The 23,391-nt window shown below is 34.4% G+C and overlaps 2 protein-coding genes across 2 annotated transcripts in view; one reads left to right on the top strand and one right to left on the bottom strand.

The window, feature by feature from the left end:
- Window positions 1-17,910, top strand: part of Ccnh (cyclin H) — a 24,347-nt gene extending 6,437 nt beyond the window's left edge. Inside the window, exons 3-9 of the mRNA XM_021180109.1 lie at window positions 392-465; window positions 1,472-1,682; window positions 6,680-6,843; window positions 10,332-10,402; window positions 13,000-13,111; window positions 16,010-16,070; window positions 16,911-17,910. Coding sequence (XP_021035768.1) covers window positions 392-465; window positions 1,472-1,682; window positions 6,680-6,843; window positions 10,332-10,402; window positions 13,000-13,111; window positions 16,010-16,070; window positions 16,911-16,949 — 732 coding nt within the window. The 3' untranslated portion in view covers window positions 16,950-17,910. The remainder of the gene's footprint in view (window positions 1-391; window positions 466-1,471; window positions 1,683-6,679; window positions 6,844-10,331; window positions 10,403-12,999; window positions 13,112-16,009; window positions 16,071-16,910) is intronic.
- The window catches only part of Rasa1 (RAS p21 protein activator 1), an 82,336-nt gene continuing 74,119 nt past the window's right edge, over window positions 15,175-23,391 (bottom strand). Inside the window, exons 23-25 of the mRNA XM_021180504.2 lie at window positions 22,338-22,415; window positions 21,057-21,191; window positions 15,175-20,363 (exon numbers count right to left, since the gene is read on the bottom strand). Coding sequence (XP_021036163.1) covers window positions 20,280-20,363; window positions 21,057-21,191; window positions 22,338-22,415 — 297 coding nt within the window. The 3' untranslated portion in view covers window positions 15,175-20,279. The remainder of the gene's footprint in view (window positions 20,364-21,056; window positions 21,192-22,337; window positions 22,416-23,391) is intronic.

Raw genomic sequence — 23,391 nt, forward strand, 5'->3', positions numbered from 1 at the left:
TAAATTCAGTGGAGTCCTGGATCCAAGATGTGCTCCCTGCTCCTGAGGCAGAGGGCTCCTGTGCAGGGCAGACCACTGTCTTCCAGCTAGGAGGGTGCCGGATGTCTGTGGCCCCAAAAGGGTGCTGCCTCAGCAGCTCTGTGGCTCCCGCCTGTCCCAGAAGCTGTCTGCCTCTGTCGGCAGTAGAGTTTTTAAAACTTCACTCAACAGTTTTTGTTGTACTTTATCACAATTTATTTTGATTAAGGGAAAATTTAACATATTGATGTAGAAAATGTTTTTAAGGAAACCTGGGCATGAGTGAATAAATTAAGTTTTTCAAAATTTAACATGCTACATGGAAGTAGGTTATGCTTTTATAAATGTTTATATTTTTATTTTTAATCTTTAGGGTACAGCTTGTATGTATTTCAAGCGTTTTTATCTTAATAACTCAGTAATGGAATATCACCCTCGGATAATAATGTGAGTATAAATTTGGTTTGGTTTGGTTTTGAACGGAGATGTTTATAATGTGTGAACCTTTATCTGTGGACTGTATATGAGAGATAGTTGACAATTTCAGTTAGGAACAATTTAGACTTGAATTTTTTTTCTATTTGGATATAAGGTCTTCTTACTTGCTGTTATGTTCTTTATAGCTAATGACATTGAACAGCAACTTGTCTACCACTCACATAGTTTTCCTTACATCTAGTTATTCTACCAATACTGCTGTCAGTGATACCTTTATTTCCCCAGTTGCTCAGGCTAAGAATCATTTGAGGAAATTGCTTTCCATTTCCATTCAGTTTATGGATCTTGTAACTTCGGATTCATTTTGGCTAAACAGAAGTTTATTATACTCTGCATTATGCTTACCATTATATATGAGAACATAATTAATATAGGGCTCATCAGTTTGCTGTCATTCATGCTTCTGTTTGTCCCCATTTCATTCCCACCAGTCAAGCTCAGGCCTTTATTGTGATTTCAGATTCTAAAAGCTGTCAGCAGTAGCTTTCTTACACTAGTTTCTCTGAACTTAATTTAGTAACCCAGGGGAATTTCATGTTTGCTTGTAAGCTGGTAATAACTACATACTCAAATGACTTGAGGCTTCTGCTGATGACCATCTGCAGTATTACTTACCATTACCTGTCTTCTATGGTCATAAGGTATATGCACATGATCAATTCTGTTAAATCTTCCATTTATAGTTCTTGATGAACACTACTTAGTTATTTTTTCAAGTCTCTGGTTGGACTATATAAAGCTATTAATAATGGTTAAATACTGTAGCAGTAGTAGATGATGGGCCAATCTAACTTTATAGTTTCCCCTAAGTCTAACGCATAAAAATTTAAAAAGGAACACTTTTAAGTCCATTTTTTTTAATTTCCTGCAGTGTCTAGCATTGTTACATTCCAATATTATGCAGTTTACAAAGTAATATTTAGGTATTTCTGCTGTCCTTTATTTTTTTATGTAGGCTTACTTGTGCATTTTTGGCCTGCAAAGTCGATGAATTCAATGTGTCTAGTCCTCAGTTTGTTGGAAATCTTCGAGAGAGTCCTCTTGGACAAGAGAAGGCACTGGAACAGATTTTAGAATATGAACTACTACTTATACAACAACTTAATTTTCACCTTATTGTCCACAATCCATATAGACCATTTGAAGGCTTCCTCATCGATATAAAGGTAAACCTGCTGATTGGAAATTAGCTAGTAGAGCTAATTCTTTGTTATTGTTTGCTAAAACGAATTGAAAACTTTATAATCAGTAATAGACTAACTCGTACAACACAGGTGCAACCTGAGAGTCTAGGGTAATAGTTTTCAAACTTCATTGTGCACTAGAGCACACCTGGAGAGTTTGTTTCTTAAGATTATTGGATAAGAGTTCCCAGGTTTCTGGTTTAGTAACTTTCTATAGTAGATTATGAGATTATAGTAATGTCATTAAAGAATTATTGTAACTCTTGTAACCGATATATATTGTCATAGATCTAGGCCTAGTGACTTATAGAACCTCAAAAAGTTGTTAATATTAAACTAAAATATAAATTGATCTTATTTTAAATGTTTTATGTACTCAGTTCACAAATAAAAGCACCAAAATTACAAGTACATAGGTGAGACCTACCTGTATTTTCAGAGGAAAATACTTCCTCTTTCAGAGGAAAACTTCTCAGGAAGTTTAGGTGGGAGGACCACTTTGAATTTAGGAGTTTGAGACTAGCCTGGCAATTTAGTATGAGTACACCACAAAACTTGTAACACAAATATGTGCACGTGTATATTTAATGTATAGAATTTATACCTATGTATTTACATGTGCCACATATTAATACATATGTTAATCTGACATAGTCAGTTTAACTTGTTAATAGTCTAAGTAAAGTCAAAGAAAAGTCAGGCACTGGTTATTTTCAGGTGAGCAGTTGTAGATATTCTGTTTATGCTAAACAGGTTTTGGGGTGCAACCTAGGAACAAGACAGGAACCATGACAACTTTCATGGACCTTAGATAACTATGACTGTGGTAAATTTTATATAGGGAAATCAAAACATTCTATTAGAAGATGGCAGATTGAAAAGCAAGGAAAACACTGTTGAGAAAGCATCAGTTGAAGTGAAATTCAAATCAAGAGTAGCAAATAGGTAAGGAGAGAACATTCCACCCAGAGACCTTCCTAGTCAGGAGCTCAGATTCAGAGCTCACTTAAGAAGTGAAGAGCCTGGAGATGGAGGGGAAAGAGTGTTTGGCTTGAATTAAAGGCAAAAGTCTAGACTATATAAGTAGTGTTGAAGATGTTGAACAAAGGGAAAAGAAGATAGTGAAAGCCTTGTCTAGAGAACTGGTATGATTGAGTTCTCAGTGTGCAAAAATGGCCTGTTGGCACCTGACAGGTTAGTTTTTGTCTATACTAATCCGGCTTCTCTAGAGTAACTTTATAGAGAGAGAAAAAAGGGATTTACTAGGATGTGGTCAGTTAATCAAATAATGAGTGCGTCTGAACAGAAGATCCCAGAACCCATCCAGGAATGTGAGGCTGTGAGGCTGGGTGTCTCAGCTGATCAGCATACACTGGAATGCCAAAGAAGTAAGCACTAATGCCAGTGCTAGCAAGGCAAGAGCAAGCAGGCAAAAAGAAGGGCCTCCTACAACCATGTCTTTTATATAGGCTTCCAGGAGAAGGTGTGACCCAAATTAGAAGTGAGTCTTAATACCTCAAAAGATCTGGATTAAAGGAGTATCTTTCTACCTCAGAATTCCAGATTAGGAATGAATCTTCCCACTTCAAATGAATGAATTAAGCAACAATCCCTCAGGTTCATGAGCCATTTGGGGTTCTAGATAATTCCAGATGTAGTCAAGTTGAGAGCCAAAATAGGCATTATACCATCAGATAAGATTAGACATCTGTATGTATCCTGCATTATGAAAAGAGTGAATGGGCAAAGGGGTAACAGTGGGGATGGTCATAAGAAATGTTTAAAGAGTAGCTGAAAAATGAAGAAGCTTATAATGGGACTAAAATGTATCCAGAGTTGTAGGATTGTTGGAAATCAAAGGGAAGGAAAGTGCTCTTGTAAGTAAGCCGAACATCTTTCCAACTCTTCTTAGATTACACAGAGAAAATGGAGTGTAATAATATTTGCTGAATTTTGTGCCAGAAAGGTCATTCATGAGTTTGTTGACATTTGTCTTTAAGGTGTAGAAGGACAAAAAAAAAGGAGATTGGTGGCTTTAGGGGAATAAGTTGAAAGACAACAGACTATAGAGATGCGGGAGTTTAGAGTGCTAGCTGTTCTTCTAGATGAACAGGGTTCAGTTCCCAGCACTCACATCATAGCTCATAATTGCCTGTAACTCCAGTTCCAAGGAGTCCAATGCTCTTTTTTGCCCCTCTTGATCACCAGGCATACACGTAGTGCATAGACATATGTGCAGGCAAAACACAGATACACATCAACAGGCATAAAAGCAAAGAAAATAAAAACTTTAAAACTATAAATGAAGGAGAGCTGTCTCATGTCAACTTGGTTACATAGAAAGATCCTGTCCAGGTAAAGGGAAAGAGGGAGAAAAACAGGTATGTTTCTTATAAATGTTCCTTAATTACTGGATATATTCTGAGACACGAGATGAATTTGTCATTGTGTGATCAATATCACAATGTTCCGCCTTTACACATTGCCCTTAGCTAGGTGCTACTGTGCATGGAGCTGTCATATACTCTCATAGCAATGGCTTGCTTCTGTTATTCTCGTATACCTGAGGTGTTTTATAATTAGCATTTTGTTACTAAGTAGAAGAAACATACTCTAACATAAAAACTAACTTTTTGCTAGTAAGTATAAAACATACACTCTAAAATAAATGAAAAGTGTATGGTGCAGCTAGAACATAAAGCAGTACCATAGTTGTTTATCATTTTTTCAAAATTCTGTAATGTACATACTGTGTCTTACACTGAACCATAGACTGGTTTCCATAAGCATCACGCAAGCATGGTCCTCATGATGCTGGTGTGGTACTGAATGGCGGGGAATGCTCAGGTGCTTTGGAAGCTTGGAGAACTCATGCCTCTTATTCATTATTGAAGGAAAAAATGCTTTGTAGGATAGAACTTGTATATATAACTTAGATTAAACAGTTTTTTTTTTGAATTGGAAAGGTAAAATGAAAGAAATGTTGGGTGTATACATGTTTAGTTTTCTAGAAGAGACTGACACACTTAAGTACTGATCCAATGAGCTAGCAATAAGAAAAAAATTAAGGGAAATAGAGACTGTATAGCAGAGCTGTAGACTCTACGAACAATATAAAGGAGGTTAGCATGGGGTTTGAAATAGGGTACAGCTGGCCTTAGAGAAGGTGTAAGCTCTTGTGTTGACACAGGAGAGAGTGAGTCTGGGTGAAAATATGGAAATAGTCTTATCCTTATTAAGTGCAGAGATAATTTTCCATAGAAAGATGTTTTTTTGAGACTTACTCAAATGAAAGAACAAATTTTCTAGGAAGACATCATTGTTAGGCTAAGAAACATACCAAAGTCAGTGAATTTGAATTTATAGTAGTATCCCAAAACCTCTTTTGTAGAGTTTTCTGCCAATGTCCAGAAGTCAAAAGTATAGAAATTAGATTCAGATGCTATTGAAACTGAGGCTGAAGAGATTGCTTATCAGTTAAAGAATGCGTGCTCCCTTCCAAAGTTCATCTACTTGTGGTGGTTCAAAATTGCCCATAACTCCAGCTTCAGAAGAACTGACGCCCCTTACTGTCTATACGTGCACTGTGCACATATTACACACATTCACAAACAGACAGACATAAATAAAAATAAATGTGTATATATAAATAAATAAATATGTGTATGCACACATATATATGTGTGTGTATATATACATATGTTTATATGTTTATACAGTAAAGAAATTATTGAAAACTCTAGTAACTCTGATCAGGTTGAAGAATTCAAAACCAAATGGTTCAAGATTTACAAGAAAGAACATCATGAAAAATTAAGAAAATCCTGAGAAAGGGGGAGTGACTACATTTATCATTTCAGAGGTTAGATATCTGGGGACAATGACCAGACCTATGTGGGACTCTGTAGTTGAACCAGATATATTTTGTTTCAGAATATTTATAGATTGTCTTACTACTAGGATTTGGCAATGAGTATCTAAAGTCAGTCTGAGGGATTAAAATTTAAGGAAAGGCCGGGCATGGTGGCGCACGCCTTTAATCCCAGCATTTGGGAGGCAGGGGCAGGTGGATTTCTGAGTTCCAGGCCAGCCTGGTCTACAAAGTGAGTTCCAGGACAGCCAAGGCTACAAAGAGAAATCCTGTCTCGAAAAACCAAAACAAAAAAAACCTTAAGGAAAGGAATTGACAGCATAAAGTTTTCCATAATTCCTGAACATAGTCTAAAAGTATTTCTGTAGATATTTGTGAAGGCTAATTGGTTCAACATTCATTTACATTTACATTTACTCCCCCCACCCCCATGGTATACATTAAAAAAACTTTGCTTTGACAGTGATTTGGTACAATTTCTAATGTGGCCTTCCAGTCTTTACCTGCGCGTCTATATCTTACATATCTTGGCTTTGCCTTGAATCCCGTAGAATCTCGAGGAGTTTCCCTTTCTAAGTTAGAAATGTACTAAATTGAGAATAATGTTAAGTACTAATGTGCTAAAGCATATGCTCCTGTTTTTTTTTCTTATAAGCATATATTTCTAATCATGGTTGTATTCCAAAAAAGTTTGAAAGTCATATCAGTGAAAACACTCAGAATTTGTTGACTATAACTTAGCTATGTACATACCAAACAATCTAGCACTGAAAGATTCATTTTTGGAATAGAGGAAAGGAATTATAAAAATCATTCTTTATTAAGTACTTCCTAGTTACTGTACTTTTTTTTTTAGATTTATTTATTTATTTATTATATGTAAGTACACTGTAGCTGTCTTCAGACACACACCAGAAGGGCGTCAGATCTCGTAAGGGATGGTTGTGAGCCACCATGTGGTTGCTGGGATTTGAACTCAGGCCCTTTGGAAGAGCAGTTGGGTACTTTTACCCACTGAGCCATCTCACTAGCCCCGTTACTGTAGTTTTTAATGGTATGGCTATCCAATAAACTCAGAAATGGTAACATCTATAAACTTTCTTTCTAGACTCGATACCCCATGTTGGAGAATCCGGAGATTTTGAGGAAAACAGCTGATGATTTTCTTAGTAGAATTGCGTTGACAGATGCTTATCTTTTATACACACCTTCACAAATTGCCCTGACTGCCATTTTATCAAGTGCCTCTAGAGCTGGAATTACTATGGAAAGGTATTAATTTGTTTTGTCTTAGTTCAGATTCAAGTTTTACTTCTTAGTAGAGTCTGAGATTTTAAGTAAGCTTCATGAAACAATATTTCTGTATATATAATGCCTTATATCTGGTAAGTTTTGTGATTGAAGAAAGAAATCGCCTTTAAAGAAAGCATTTAATCGAATATTGTTGAGCTAAGAGAATATATTTCTGACTAAAGTAGAAGTGTGACAGGTAGTTTTGGAAGACAATTATAGCTACCAGTGTATGATAGATTTACAAGGCAGTGTTAATGCAGCAAATCTGATGTATTGTATCATATGTTGTAAAGCATGTGTAACACTTTCAGTAAGGATTTGTAGAAGTATGCTTTAGGGTATACCCATATGAAAATTATAGTTGAGCCATAAATAATAATAGCCAGTACATAAACACACATACATAGACATTACAATGAGTACTTAATGTGAATTAATTCACTTGATTTTTTTTTATGTTATCATATGCACATGCTAATTCTTAAACTTGTAGTAGTACTATAAGTATATTATTACACAGCTGGAAGAATGGCCAATTCGAAACAGTTGTTATACTCCAGTTGTTTTACAATTTATACTATTTATTATTGTTCATTTAATTTCTCTTATGATGAGATTCTTTTGTTTCATCTTTATAAACAGCTGAAGAAAGTAAAATTTTCTAAACTTAAAACTATTTCATATACTTAAAAATTTCAAAATACAATGATAAGAAAACATCAGCTATTGACAGATGTGATTTAGATTTTGTTCTTCCTTGCTGGGAATATTTATTATTGCTACAGAAGTGACCTTAGCCTTTTAAAATTTATGGTATGTATACCTCTTATATCACTTATTTTATCTATGTGTACTTGTAATTATATGCCATGTGTATAGGTGCCATATGTATGGAGACCAGCAAAAAGGTGTAATTTCCCCAGAGCTAGAGTTGGCTGCCAAGGGCCTGCTCCAGCTGAGGAATGGGCTGAAGTGGGACACAGAGCTGGATGAAGGCCAAAGCCTGATAGTAATGACCTTGTAACTCTCGGCTCTGTTCTGGGGGTCAGAAGCTGATGGCCTCTGGAAACTTAACTCTTTCTTACTGTTCTGTGCTGATAAGTGCTGAGTTTTGACTCTATAGCTCTCTTACTATTTATGCATTAATAAGTGTTAGTTTCTTTTTTAGCTCAAGGACCCCTTGCTGGTGAGAGGCTTAGAACTCATTAACTCTTCATGGACCAGAGGCAAAAGAAAGGAAAAGAATTAAAATCTTTCACCAGGCAATATGTATAGAAAAATATACATTCATATACATACAGACTCTAGTCAAGCCCAGCCACCTATCTTATCAGCTCTACAAGTGTTCATGCATACTTACATACATACACATATAGCTACATGTCATACATATAGACAGACATATACATATATATGTGTTTGGTGGGTGGGGCTGAGCACCCAGATACCACACTTTATTCCTTCTCTCTGTCCTTCTTACACCTTCTTAGACAAAAGTTCTTTAGAAAATTACCTCATAGGTAAAATATTACACAAAAGTGGAGTTACAGAAAGACCTTGATACTAAGTTCAAAGCATTGTTTCATCCAAGTTCGAAGCAACAGTTTTACATGGCCTTGTTTTATCATAGTGCATACCTGTGGCTTTATCCTTGGATCTGACCCAGAATGAATATTTTTCTTGATCACAAATCTGTCCCAAGCCTATTTCTCTCCTTAGTATAATTGTGAAAGCTCATTATAGACCCTATTATGCAGCCTTTACTCTTCAATGAGGAGTGGACACATACTGTTCTTGATTCTAACTTTATTATATTTCTTTCTGGCAAAACAACTAAACCATCTCTTAAAACTTTCTTTGTAAAATTATTTGAATCAAATCAGGAATTCTATAAAATCATTAATTTATCTAAACAACATTAATTCATGAATGTTTATCTCTATGTTGATGTGCGTGAAATCTGTGCAATAGGGTAGGCTAATGCCCAGGGATCATTAGATGGTAATAGGAAAAGGTATATCAGCTGTAAGAAGCAATCCTGAGATGAACATCCCTTGGGACCTTGCCTCTCAGAGCTTACCCATCAGAAGCCATGCAGAATTGGTGGACCACCTCCAGGAAAGTCACCTGCTAGTCTTAGCCTTCCTTAGGTAGCTAGCTCCTGCCAGGTAGGTGGTTAAGAGCTGCCATATATGGATGCTGGGAACCAAAGTTGAGTCTTCTGCAAGAACAGTATCATTGAGATATTTCACTAGCCCCAGTAAACCTATCTTGTGCAAATATAACACACTACGTAGATTTAACCCTATTGTGGTTTATATCTCATTTATTCACTATGCAAACATTTAATAAGCTTCCATTATACTACACTTAAGGAATACAAGAATGAAACCCTGAGCTAAGAAAGCACAACGATGTGAATAATTGACTTGGCTGGAGGTTAGGTGTAGAGTCTTTGTAAGGGCCAATGGGAAATGGAAACAGGAATGTCAGGAGTTAAAGGACATCCTTACCTATGCTGAGTTGAAAATGGGCTGCATGAGACCTTGTTTCAAAAAGAAAAAAACCAAAACAAAACATGATTTAAAAATGAAAGAATAGCCGGGCGGTAGTGGTGCATGTCTTTAATCCCAGCACTTGGGAGGCAGAGGCAGGTGGATTTCTGAGTTCTAGGACAGCCAGGGCTACACAGAGAAACCCTGTCTCAACCCCCCCCCCCAAAAAGAAGAAACTACAGGAGAGTTGCAAATACATAACAAGAGGGGAATAAGGAAACTAGTTAATATGCAACATAGCTATCAATGTTTTGTCATATAGCTTAATCTAGGTAGTTTAAAATATAGCAACAACATTTTATAAAACTCCTTGCATTCTTTACAACTAATTTATCTGGAGAAAGTTTTCTATATATATAAAGACCGGAGATTGCTTTGGACGTGATAAAAATCAGACGTGATAGACTTATAAAGCATGAGGTAATAATACCATGTTGGTAGGTTACTTGCTCATGTATAGCTATAGGTACAATGACATTGTTACTGAAAGGAGAAAGCTGACTGGTGCCATGTTCCTTATCTTCTACCTTTGAGCTTACTTAAATCCATCTCTATAGCACAGACTTTTCATAAATCACATATAAAGTTAGGCTTGTAGTTAGGCTGTATCTATAGCAAACATTTAATATAACAATGATAAATATAGGCTGTTAGTACTTTTATCTCTGAAAAGCTATATATAATAAAATTTAAACTTTTAACAGTACACATCTCTTAAACTGGCAGAAGTGTTAGTAAGTTTTCAGACTCTAATAGGTTTTAGTACTGTAGAGGTTTCAAATAATAAGTAATAGTCTTAAGTAATTTTAAAACTGTCTTTGATGTAATGAACATGGAGGTAAATAATTTATGCCTGTCTTTTCAGTGTGCTATGTGCTTTCAATGAATTAAAATGTTGTTTTTTTACTTCAGCTATTTATCAGAGAGTCTAATGCTAAAAGAAAACAGAACTTGCCTGTCACAGTTACTGGATATAATGAAAAGTAAGTGCTATTAACGTAGTTGCTTTCTGAACAAATGCTGTAGTAGACTAGTATTTCAATTTATTTTTATTGAATTACTGTTCTCAAAATGCATTGAAGATTCATTGACAAGAATAAATGGAAGGTATGTGAAAGGAAATTCTTTTATCTTTAAAAAGAGAATATGGATATCAGATTTAGAAAGGCCTAAGTCAGAATAGATTCTTTTGAAAGTATTCACAAATATATGGTAGACATTTAGAATCAGAGAGCTAACTTCAAGGGAAGGTTTGCATTTGGAGCATTTGTTTTGTAAATAATTTTAACTAGTTAATATCTGTCATATACTGATCAACCAATACAAAGCCAGTAATTTTTCATATGGGGGTTGGTGAGGGAGAGGTGTCAATTTCAGAAGACAGACACATTGACTATTACAGCTTAGAGATCGATAAAAATGAGGTTTGTCAGCTAGGTGGGTTGGAACTAGGTGGTAAGCCCTTGTCTAGCTCATTTCAGTTCTTGTTCAAACACTAACATCAAAAAACCCACACTATCCAAACCAAAAAGCCATGAAGAATGCTGCTTAAAAATGCCCCCTTAAAGGAGGTCTATGTCCTATCTGTGGAACCTGTATCTGTTAACTGAGACTGTAAAAGATGGGGTTGTACAGGTTAGTTCATGAGAAGGTGCTGATGATAACTTGAATTACTGAAGCAAAATAGTACATGTTGTCACAGGGTCTTCATGACTAGAAGGTAAGAGACGTTTGAGAAAAACAGTGTGAAAACAACAAAAGATATGCAGATGTTGGAGTGATGTGTCAATTAGAGCCTTCAGACAAAATTTGCCAATACTGTGACTTGGGCCCAGGGAAACAAGATTCCCGATTTTTGGACTCTGAAGTGTGAGAGAATACAGTTGGTTGCTTTAAAACACCAACTTAATAATAATTTTAATAGGAGCCTTGGAAAATTAATATAGACTTTGATAACAGGCTTACCAAAAACTTCTTGGTGCTAGTGTTGAGAAATCCTCTTAGAAATTCTGATTTGAATTTTTGCTTAATTAATACATGCATATGTATTAATTGTATGTGCACATGTAACATATATGTGTATACATATACACATACCTACGTATATATAAGCACACATACATATTTGGCATATATATATCACTAATTTGTGTTTTTGACGCAGTCTAGCAATGCAGCCCAGGCTAGACTTAGACTTGAAGTCTTTTGCCTCCATTTCATGAGTGTGAAAATGGTAGGGGCATGCCACCACATTTAGTTCTTCATTGTCTCGGCAATTATGTTCATAGGTATGGAGACATACTTTAGAGGTAAAGCAAAACAATAAAATATAGGATTGCAGACCTTTGTTTAGGTGATAGTAAATGTGTATGTATATATTTTAATGTTTGTTTTAAAAGCTGAGATTCAAGTCATGCAGTTGCATGCCTTGAAGTGATTCTTTGCTTTAAGTAATTTTGGATTTCTTCTGAGCATAATGGAGGGTTGGTCTTTTTTCCCTATAAACTGTAGGTCTTCATATTTACCACTAGAGGGTTCACTTCCAAAGCTAATTGTGATTTGATAATAGTACTTTTTTTTTTTTTTTTCCTTTGGTTTTGTTTTTTTTTATAATAGTACTTTCTAACAATTTGGTAGTAGAGGGGACTATAAAGAAAACACACTGCTTATTTGAAGGCTGTGGTTTAATTACTGATTTCTTATATTATTTTTATTTTGTTCCACTTATTTTAATAAATATGAAACAAGGATAATGCTTCAAAAATACTCAGCTTTAGTAATATGAAGGTATTCATATTTCTTTTTATAAAAATACATACTGATCTAAAGATGTTTAATCACAAATACCAATTTCAGTCTGAAAGCACATGGCCATACAATATAAGTCCCTGGACTATCATGTTTCTAATCTTGAGATTTTTGGTTTATTATGTTAAACATAACAAGATAAGATAGAAAGTATTGTATATAGTCTTATCTTTACTGATCTATAGTTTGTTTTCAACATTTAATTTGTTAAGGAAACACCCTTGGTTTTTTTATATGTTCTTATAAATAAGAGGGTATATTTTGGGATAGATTGTTCATGTGTATGGCTGGTGGTAGAGAATAAAGAATATTTACTAAATCACATAGGGACTATTTCAAAAGCCTTAAGTTGAGCAAAATGTAAACATAGAGGCACTTGGAAAACATTACTACCAGTATTATATACAGCATGCTAATATTAATGCTATATATAGTGTGACATATAGCAGATACTCATTATTTGAACTTTAAAAGCTGCTGCTGCTTAATACAGAATACAAGTCCTGGTAAGAATATGTCATCACCAATGTCTTCAGTTTCCTGAAGCAAGTTAGATTATGCTTTTTTTATACAAAAGCAGATGTTTTGTTTTGTTTTGTTTTTTTAAAACAGGATTTGACTGTGTAAATCTGGCTTTCTTGGAACTTACTCTAGACCAGGATGGCATCAAACTCAGTTCTACCTGCCTCTGCCTCCAGAGTGTAGAGATGGAGGCATGTGCCACCACATTTAGCTGAGTTTTTATTAAAAAAGAGTTTGTATCCCCATGTAGGCATGAGAAACCTAGTAAAAAAGTATGAGCCACCCAGGTCTGAAGAAGTTGCTGTTCTGAAACAGAAGTTGGAGCGATGTCATTCTTCTGACCTTGCACTTAATGTGGTCACGTAAGTAGGCATGATAAAGAAGTTATGTTCACAAAGTCATTGAGTTCAATTGTTAAATTATTTCACTGTTACAAGTTTGTTAATCTTAGCACCTAAGTCAAACTTTATAAAAAGTTGAGTATACTGATTTTGTCTGTGTTGGGAGGCAAGCTCAGGGCCTTGTCCATAGGCAAGGGCTCTCTATACTTGTCCACGTCCCCAGGTTGGCCTATGTGCACATTTCTAGTGGAAGTAAACATAAGGAAGAAATGTTGGGCTTTCATCCTACAGGTTGATCCTGATCGTTAGTGTGTTACTTGGCTTGCTTTCCCACTTTATGTTAAACCTTTGTCTCTTAGCCAACCTGATATTTTTTGGTGAACAAATGTACTGTTTTAGAATTAATTTTTATAAACAAGTAAGGAAGCATTGTGTCGGAGAACGAGTAAAATATGCTGTTAGGTTGTGTAAGTATAAGAGCATATTTAATGTCTCTTGCTTTGTAGGCTAATGTAGAATTTACTATAAAATATATATTCTCTACATAAAAGATCCATTGTAACTTAATTTTTAAATATGTGATAATACAAGTAAAAGATTTTGTTTTATATGTATTGACTCTAATCTTGTTACTTATTTATTAACATGTAATGGGAATTAGCTGTGATAGCTATAAATATTTATTTATTTATTTTATTAGAGAAATGCTAACAAATATGTGTAAAAAGCTGAAGAGTATGCCAAAATCTTCAGCACAAGATAGTCATGGCTTAATTTCTTAAATGTAGTTGTAGTAGAGGACTCCCAGGGCTTACAGAGTGCAAATTATAGGACGGTTGTCTTACAGATATAGCTTCAAAACATGTCTTCAAGTAAATCTTGAATTGGTAGGTTTCAGTAGTAACCAGTAAATATCAGAAGGTTGTAGAGAATTAAAGTTGACATATTGGTAAGTAGAAGGACTGTAGCACTTGACTGTGTTCTTACATTGAGTTTGATTGGAACATAGCCCATTATTGGTTTACATAATTATTGTGGCTGTTTTCATTCTGTGGCAGAAAAGTTAAGTGGTTATGGCAGAAACTGCATGGCCTATAAACATAAAGTATTTACTAATTTGTCCTCATAGTTGGATCATTTGACTATTAATTCTGTTCCAGCTAGTAATGGAGTGGGCCATAATCCAGAAATTTCTAATCGATAGAGTTTACACTTTATTCCAAGTTGCCATTTGCTTTGCCAACCCTGCCAAAAAAGATGTCTACATTCCTGTGAGTGTCTGAATATTTCTTTGTAAAAGAAGGACTTAAAAATTATAAAATACAATCAGTTTCTCCAAAGTGAAATATACATAAAAATATAAGTTTAAATTCTGTTAGATTCACCAGTTAAAAGTTACTGTCAATTTGCTGCATAGTTCCTAAATACACAGTATCTCACTGCAGGCTGGAAACAGTTCATGAACAACACTAAGTAGTAGTACTTCAGCACACAGCATTTATTTTTTCCTTGATCATTAACATTTTTGCCTTTATTTTTCATTGTACAGTTACTGTATTCTTCTAAGTCACCCACTGAGTAAACACCAATGTTTCCTTTAATCAAACAGATCTTGATCTCAGAAGTCACTTACCAGATGGGTCTACCATCTGCCAACCTTTTCTTTGTAGAAATGCATGAAATACTTGTGTGTGGTAATGTGTCCACATCATGCATTTAACATTGCCAGTCTGGGTGAAAAAGATAGTCACCTTGACCATTTGCATTTCCCTGATTACTGTAACTATTGATGTTTCCAGATTTAATAGCCATTTGTAAGTTTTCTGCATTGGTTCTGGCATTTTATTCTTGTAATACATTATATATTGACATCTTTTTTTTTTTTTAAAGATGTTTATCCTATTTATGTTTTTTTCTTACACTTCTTTGACAAAGAAATGCTTAGGAAGGGTAAAGGCTTGTGGGGGGGGGCTTAGTTTGTTTTTTTAACCAATATTAGTAGTTTTTCTAGTTTGTTTTTAAGTATTCATTGTTTTCTTAGTTGACAATTTTTAATCACAAATAAAATTAAAAGGTATATCCAGTTTTTAAATCATTTATTGTATTTCAGTATGTACTTAATAAGCAAGTACCTTTGTGGAGGGCAGAGGACAACATAAAAGAGTCAGTTTTCCTTTTTCCATATGCCATGGGGAACAAACCAGGCCGTCCATCTTGGTGTCTAACCCCACTGAGTCTGTCACCAGATATGCAGAGCCATTTTTGCCTGTCTGCTTTGACTGCTGATGTATTAACACCACCATATTCTTAATAACCATAGCTTTTATAGTGTGTCCTTTTATTTGTTCCTAATCAGGGTCTGGTTTAGGACACCTCAGATTCTCAATTATCCTATCCTACCTGAGTGTTGGCACTGCAGGTGTGTGCCACCACTGCACTCCACTTTACTATGGTTTTATGATAACCAAGACAAGGTCTTCCAGCATTTTTTCCCTCTAGATTCTCTTTGCTATGTTTACTTGAGGCCAGGTATCACAGTGTAACCAATGATTATCCAATAATCTGGTTAGAGTCACAAGAACTGGGACTTATGGGTATGGTCAACCTTTTCGTTGTTGTTTTCATCTTTGTAGGTTCTTGCTACACTGGATTAAATATTAAATATTGCCTTTGTATCCACAGATAATACCTTTCCAGCTATCTAGTCCCTACTCTTCAGTACATAATGTATTTTGGTTTTGAAGATAGGGTCTCATTTTTTAACCCATGCTAGACTGAACTGAAGGCAATACTAGTGCCTCAGTCTGAGTGCTGTCATTGTAGCTGAGGGCTACCACATGTTCATATGGCCTTGCTAGCTTATTTTATAGGTATGGTTGCCACTATCAGTTTTGCTAATCGATAATTGCTTAATTATAGGAAGAAGAGAAAAGGCTATGAAGATGATGACTATGTATCAAAGAAACCCAAACAGGAAGAGGTATGTTTTCCCTAAGACAACTTGTTATAACTTACATTTTCTGGCACGACCTAAGTTAGTGTGTATTGTTCTGAACTATTATAAGCATTATAGAGAGCTGGGGCTGAGAGTGTTTAAAACAGTGTCTTGCTTTGTAGCCCAAGTTGGTCTTAAACTCCCAGTTCTTTTTTCACCTGAGCCCTCCGAATACTAGGACTACAAGTACCTCTAAAGTTTGACATTATTAAATGTTTACTCACCTGTTTATGTACAGTAAAAATTTTAAAGAAATGGTTAAAGGGAAGATTTATGTTGGGTTATGTTCAGGGGAACTGGAGTCCATGGCAGGAGCGTGTTGGCAGCTGCTTGTTACATGGCGCTAATCAGGAAGCCTATGCATGGTCTATGTTTACATGACTGTGAACCACTTCTAAAGTAAGCTACTTGATTGAAGTAACTTCCTATGATAGAAGGCAGTGATGCTAAATTTTATCTATTCTCTAAGGATTCTGTCCTTGCCTTACCCCAGCTTTAAAATCTATGTCTTAAGAAGTCAAGGATAAATAAGCACAGGCAAAAAGATAACTTTTTTACTCCTTTAGAGTGGGCAGCTGCCATGTCATTATCACAGCCAAGTGCAGGACTTAGCACATACCTGTAGTTCAAGCACTTGAGATATAGAGGATCCAAAGCTGGCTGAAGACATAATAGGAGACTATCTCAAAAGAAAAAATAAAAAAAAAAAAAATCAAACCCATCTACAGTAGACTGTTGTCAATCCACATTTCTTAAAGGGAGGGAGGTAAACAACAAATGGCTCAATACTTCAATGTTACCCTTACCACATTGTTTTCCCTTTAGGAGGAATGGACTGATGACGACCTGGTAGACTCTCTCTAACCATAATAAATGACTGCAGCAGTACTTAGTAACCAACGGAAGTGGGAAGCGTGTCTGACATTTTACTTTTTTAAAAAATAGTACAATGTGAAAACATCAAAATATATTAAACTTTTCTAGTTGTTATATATATTTTGTGATTGTTTTATATAACATATAGCTTCAAAAGAGGTGAATGCCACCTAGTTTGAATATTCATAATCCACTAGGATTAGGAGCAAACCATGTCCTCCTGTGGTGGACAAAGTCAAACTGTGGTGCACTTCCTTGTATTGTTTTAGACAAACTATAATAAACAAACCTTTCCATTTAGAAGCAATATACCAGAAAAACAACAACAACAAAAAAATGAACAATAGGTAAACATCTGAAAAGTTAAGAAGAAAATAGGTTTTATCCTGCAGATGCCCTTACAAATGCTTCTCAAATGTTTCGCCAGTGGACTGAAGTATTGATGATTCGTTACTAAGCTGGAGAATGTACTGGGCACTTACTTAGTACTTAGGTGTTAAATTTTATTACATGAAGTTACAGATATCTTCTAGGTTTAAATAAAAATAGAATTTTTGAGTATAGATAAAAAAATCTTAAATTACTACAGATAAGTCATAGCAAATGATATAGTCAATTTTATCATTAAATGATTATCTCTCAGTAAATCCTTATAAATTTGGAATTATAGTGACTAGAAATCTGTAGATAAATTATATTCAAAAATTTTAAATTAAATACCTTAATATAAAAACCCAAAACATATGCCTCTATTTTTCTATAACTTTAGTTAATTATATATCTCAATGTGCTATTTTCCCAAATACAGATTGGGAAAAATGATAATGCCTGCTCCTAATGGGATTAGTCACAGCAGTGCTTGACATACTAGTATGTATTTGCTGTATATTAATAATATGTGTTACAGTTAAGACCAAAATAAAGATAGATATGCATATATTAGACCAGTGTTTTGTTTTGATGTTTCTTTTTCTGGAACACCAGCTTAAAGAAATTCTGAGAAACTCAACTACTTTGAATCTAAATCTACTTAGTTTACATATTCCATGATACACTTCCCAGGAGGGTAGGTAGCATTTTAGCTATGTTTGTAAATGGTCTTTACTCTATGTGCATTTTCATCTCTAATTTATGGCTTGAGTTTATTTGTAGGGTTTTATAAAAGTAGAGTAAAAATGAACACTCCTCTGCCCAAGTATAGTTCAAGTAAAACAACATGCTAGACTATAGACAGAACTGCAAGTGCTCGCAGTGTGTCTGCTTTTCTTTCATATCACTAAAAATTTGGCATTAAAGCGAGGGCCACATGTTTCTCTGAAAATTTCCTACCCATCCCCATTAAAAATAGGTTTGAAAGATTTTATTTCATCACTGACCACCTAGTTATTACAGGGCCTAAGAAGGTAAGTAACAAGTTTCCCACTCCAATTTAAAAGACAGAGCATGTTACTATAATACAAAAATGAGGATAAGTCAGATTTCTTTTAAAATAAATAGAAAAGGGAGAAGCATTTCAGGCTTAAAAAAAAAAAAAATAGGCTGTCATGGCCAAACACAATCAGTGAGGACAAACTAAAATGCCTTAGAGTCTGGATCTCTCACTGTTTTCCAAATTTACATTAATTTGTCTGTAGCCTTTCCACCTTATAAACTTAAGGACAGAGATGAGTTACTGTCAACATCAATAATGGGAACTGCATTGACAACAAAGCCAAGAAGCAGGGTTTTTTTTTTTATTTTGTTACCACCACTAACTTGATTGAAACTATGTGAGGAGAGTAAATTTACCTTTATGGTAGCATTCAGCCCTATATGTAAGCTAGGGAAATCTCTCAATAATATTCTAAAGAATACAATTTAGGCCTCTCAGTTTGATTCTCAGCAAAGGGAAATAGACCTTGATTACTTAACATTTGTCCTTGTATACAATATCTCTTGATAAATACAATCAAATGTTTTATGGATCTAGGCCTTCAGAAAAATATTTTTATTGAGAAAACTTTATTAATACCTTCCTTAGTACCTCCCTTGGTGGTTCTTTAAAAAAAGAAAACAGCAAACCTATTTTGATTACTAAGAATACTCTGCTACATACTGTTTTTAAATCCCATCTTCAACAAAATATAGGAGAGAACACATGTTCCTTAACAAGTTGTATATTGAGTAAATAAATGGACTCCTTTGTGAAAGAAACAATAAAAATAACCCTGATTTTGCCCTGATATTAAAGCTTGAACTATCCCTAAAGTGGGAAGAAAACTATAACAAAGTTAGAGTAAGCTAATCAGTTATGCAAGCTATCCCTTAGTTTATTTTAACTTAACCCTTGTGAATACTTCACACAAAAATACATACACAAGAGCAAATGAACTATACAAACTAAATATCCAGCAGGAAAAACAAGTACAAATTAAAAGATGTGTAAGTTGTTAAGTGGCTGATTAGGTTATCTGCATAATCAAAGATAACAAAAACCTTCGTAGAAATGACAAAAGTATTCTAGCAGTTCGTTTAAACATAAAAGACATCAGCAATCTATAAAATGGTCAAATGGGTAACATGCAATAATTGGTACAATGACCAATAATATTTATTGAATTTAAACTATTTACTGTTGTAAACATTTTAACAAAAGCATGAGATCTAAATACAGTCTTTGACAATTCCAACAAAATAAGTGGTATGTTTAAAAAATAAAGCTGATGAGCAATAGATTCATCGATTTTATATATTGTCTTTCAACAGTTCCAGAAAGAATAGCACAGTATTTTTAAAAAGTATACAGCAAGATTGTTCCTATTATAATGTCAAACTCTGGAAACTGTAAATACAAAGAAAGTCAGTGAACAGTCAAATGGTCATGTTCATGAAGAAATTACAGTAATAACTGTGCGATCCATTAAATTCTGTTGTCAATAGAATGCGTTTCCTTGTCAGTTGATTTCATAGTTCCTTTTCCAATAGACAGCAAAACTTTGGCAATTGGATATACTGAAAATATATTTTCAAAGTTCAAGACACAGTCAGTCATAGCAGTTTTGTTGTTGTTAAGGGTACACCAAGGCTCAGAGTTTGGTAGATTCCATGTGGAAAAAGTGTGCAATATTCTGCACAGATAGCTTACAAAGGTGCTGGCAGTTACTCTTCAGCAGAATCTTGGGTTTTTGCTTGCATAGCTCACACATCACTGGAATGTGGAAAAGTGTGCTATTTTTTTTCTTTCTCTCTTTATTTTTTTCTTTTTGGCAAGAGCAAAGGAGACATGATGATGTGAATTACCGCGGTGGGCATGCTGAATCCATGCAGAACACCAGGCTGCTACCTGATGTCATTGGTTTTTGTGTACTGGTTTTGTTTTTGTTGAAGCAGTTCTGTTATTGCCAGAAGCTTTTTCAGTACATGCTAGACACAGGAGAAATAGTGAGGAAAAAAAAAATCACTAAGCAAATAAAGAGCCTAAAATTTCAATTATAGGATTTATTACTTTTGATAAAAACTTTATCAAAGGTACTGGGATTCTACTCAAGACATAAACTGAGTATTTTTAGTTGTAACCAAAATAGAGAAGGTCTTACTACGCTAAATTTTGTCATTATAAACCTTGAAATATCTAAGTTAAACAATACCGTTTTCCAATTGTATTCTTAACTAGCTAGGATTGCTTGGATTCTAGCCACGCAGGCTAATTAATCAGACTTAGGATGGGTGTATCTTGATTTATACTTTCCTATGTGATACCCTTTTCTCTCCATTTAACTACCTTAGCTCAAGAGAGACTATCTCCAGTAACTTTTCACTAAATCAATTAAAATATCTTTACAGTTCCATTGGACAGCAAAAACTTAATGTGGACTGATTTTTAAGGTATGAGTTATGTACCATACCAACTTGAATCACTATAATAAAGTGTCATCTGTAGTTAGTTTTCACATTTCTTATATAGTTCTCCTGTGCTTCACAAGTAATTTTGCTCACACACTTGGTATGAGAGTAACTGAAAGAGTACCATGCCTTCTTACTACTAACAGTAACTCACTTGCCATTTCTATATGTCCTATTTATGAAATATGAATATTGCCATTTTGTAAAACCTACCTGCTGTACACCACGCTCATTACTGAGCGTTCTCAGTTCATCTGAATGAGCTACACAGATCTCATGCAATGCTGCTAAGTCACGAGACAGGTCAGTTCTAGAATGCTCTGTAGTGTCCGGAAGTTCAGGTACATTCTTTAAGGGAATCATAAAACTGCATTTAGAAATAAAAACCCTTGTAGTCTCTTCTAAAGTTATCCTAACTAGGTATAAAACATTAATTTGTACAAAAATTTTTATTCAAGTAATTCTGCTAAACATGGGTTATAGAACCTCTATTTACAAAGAAGCCAGGTTCTACAACTTTCATAGAATGACTGAATTCTTTTTAAATTTAGAACATATGCAAAATAAATGATATCATTACAACTTAAAACTCCTAGACTGAATACTACTATAGTACTCTTATCTACATTAACCAACATCTAAAGAACTAAATTGTGATAGTATAATAAAAATTCATTGTTTGTATTTCTTTAGACTGTGCTCAAGATAATTTCTAAAATATGGGATTATTGGACATTAACATGTTTAACCTTCATGAAGTAACTTAGCCATCATAATAAGTTTATAATACTGTATTATTGCATTAAATGCCAATAATTAGAAGTACTCCTAATAGAATCTTTGCAGAAGTTCACATAAAAGTTTCTTATAAATATAGAACTTATGTTGTCGGGCTTCCTCCTAACCCCATTTGTTTGCCAAAGAGGGCTTTTGACATTTGTTTTAAAATGAATCACTGAGTCGGAATACACTACTACAACTGAATCGCCTATACTTTTGATGACATAAACTTGGCTCAACACACACACATGCATGCTAATTTCACCTTGGTCTCCGTGTATACATGCCACATTATGAATATATTTACTTAAAAATTCATTCAGTGTAGAAAATTTACTATTTAGGGTCTCAGAAATTATGAATATGTTCAATTTTGTATCAGTTTAATTTATAAAAGCTCAAGTGAGGCATAATAATTGTATTATTTCATTTAGTTCTAACTTTAGTTCTAATATAAATGGCTTCAAATCTTGGTTTAGCTACAACTTAAAAGATTAATAAATCCAACAATAGCTAAAGGGTATGAATGAAAAGACAGTCTGAAAGATGACTGGTTGAAAGCCACTATTGTGTATGCTTGAAATAAACAAGAATAAGTGAAAAAAACATTTTGGATAGAAAAGATTTTATTTTGAAGTCCTGGTTTTAAAATTTAAAGGTTACTACTTATATGGCTAAGCTTATTCTTAAAGAACTTGAAAATTATATACATACCCCAAGTTCATCTAAAAACATGATCATGCGATGTTTATTACTTTTTATAAATGGGTTGACACCTTCCATATAAGGCTCCTAAAAAATTAAAAACTTCCATAAGGCTCCTAAAAAATTAAAAACTTCCATCTCATATACCTTAAAAGAACTGTTTTACAACAAAAACTATACATGTTGCAAGAATTAGTATTTACTCATGCAAAATTTCTCTTTAATATAAAGTTTCGAGGGAGGAATGGAGGTATTTAATGAAAAGATTCAAAATTAAATTACAAATTAAATTATAAATTAAAAATCATTAAACATATAGCATGGCAGACCCAAATTGTTTATATATAGATCTAGAATTAATTACTGATAAATTATGAAGAATCCAATACATTATAGGGAATTAAAATACAGTGAAACCAAAAACTCCCTATGACTACAAAATACGCTTTGGGTTTCAGGAAATTTCAAACAATAACCCATAAATGTAAACCACTTAAACTAAAATCCTAACCCACTATAATTTATAATTTCTAGTTAGTAAAGTATCAACAACAGGCTTCAAATGGGATAACATTCCATTAGAAATCCCAAAGATGTAGATGTGAAGTTTGGAAAAACAATAATGACACACACGAACACCCCTAGCAGATGAGCAGAGATAAGGATCTGTGGGCAGCAGACACCTCTGCATCGAGAGCACCTGCTACACCTGCAGAGGAGGACCAGGGCTTACTTGCCAGCACTCCTATGGTGACTATGCTCCTCAACATCTCTTGTCCGCTTCTGGCCTATGTAGGCACAAGGACCATACCAGTGCACTTAACGTGCATACAGGCAAAATACTCATACACATAAAAGTGAATAAATCTTTTGAGAAAAAAAAGAATCTGGCAAGAAATAATAATAACCAAAAATGGGATATATGACAAAAGCCTGAAATGTGTATTTTTATTAACCATACCCCAAAGTTTAGGACAAGTCTGAATGGAAGTGTAAAGAATACTTGTTACATCTGAACATCAGTTAAAGGACTGCATACTGACTAGTGGTATGTACATGTGAA

Source organism: Mus caroli, chromosome 13 (assembly GCF_900094665.2).
Source record: "Mus caroli chromosome 13, CAROLI_EIJ_v1.1, whole genome shotgun sequence".
NCBI classification, from domain to species: Eukaryota; Metazoa; Chordata; class Mammalia; order Rodentia; family Muridae; genus Mus; species Mus caroli.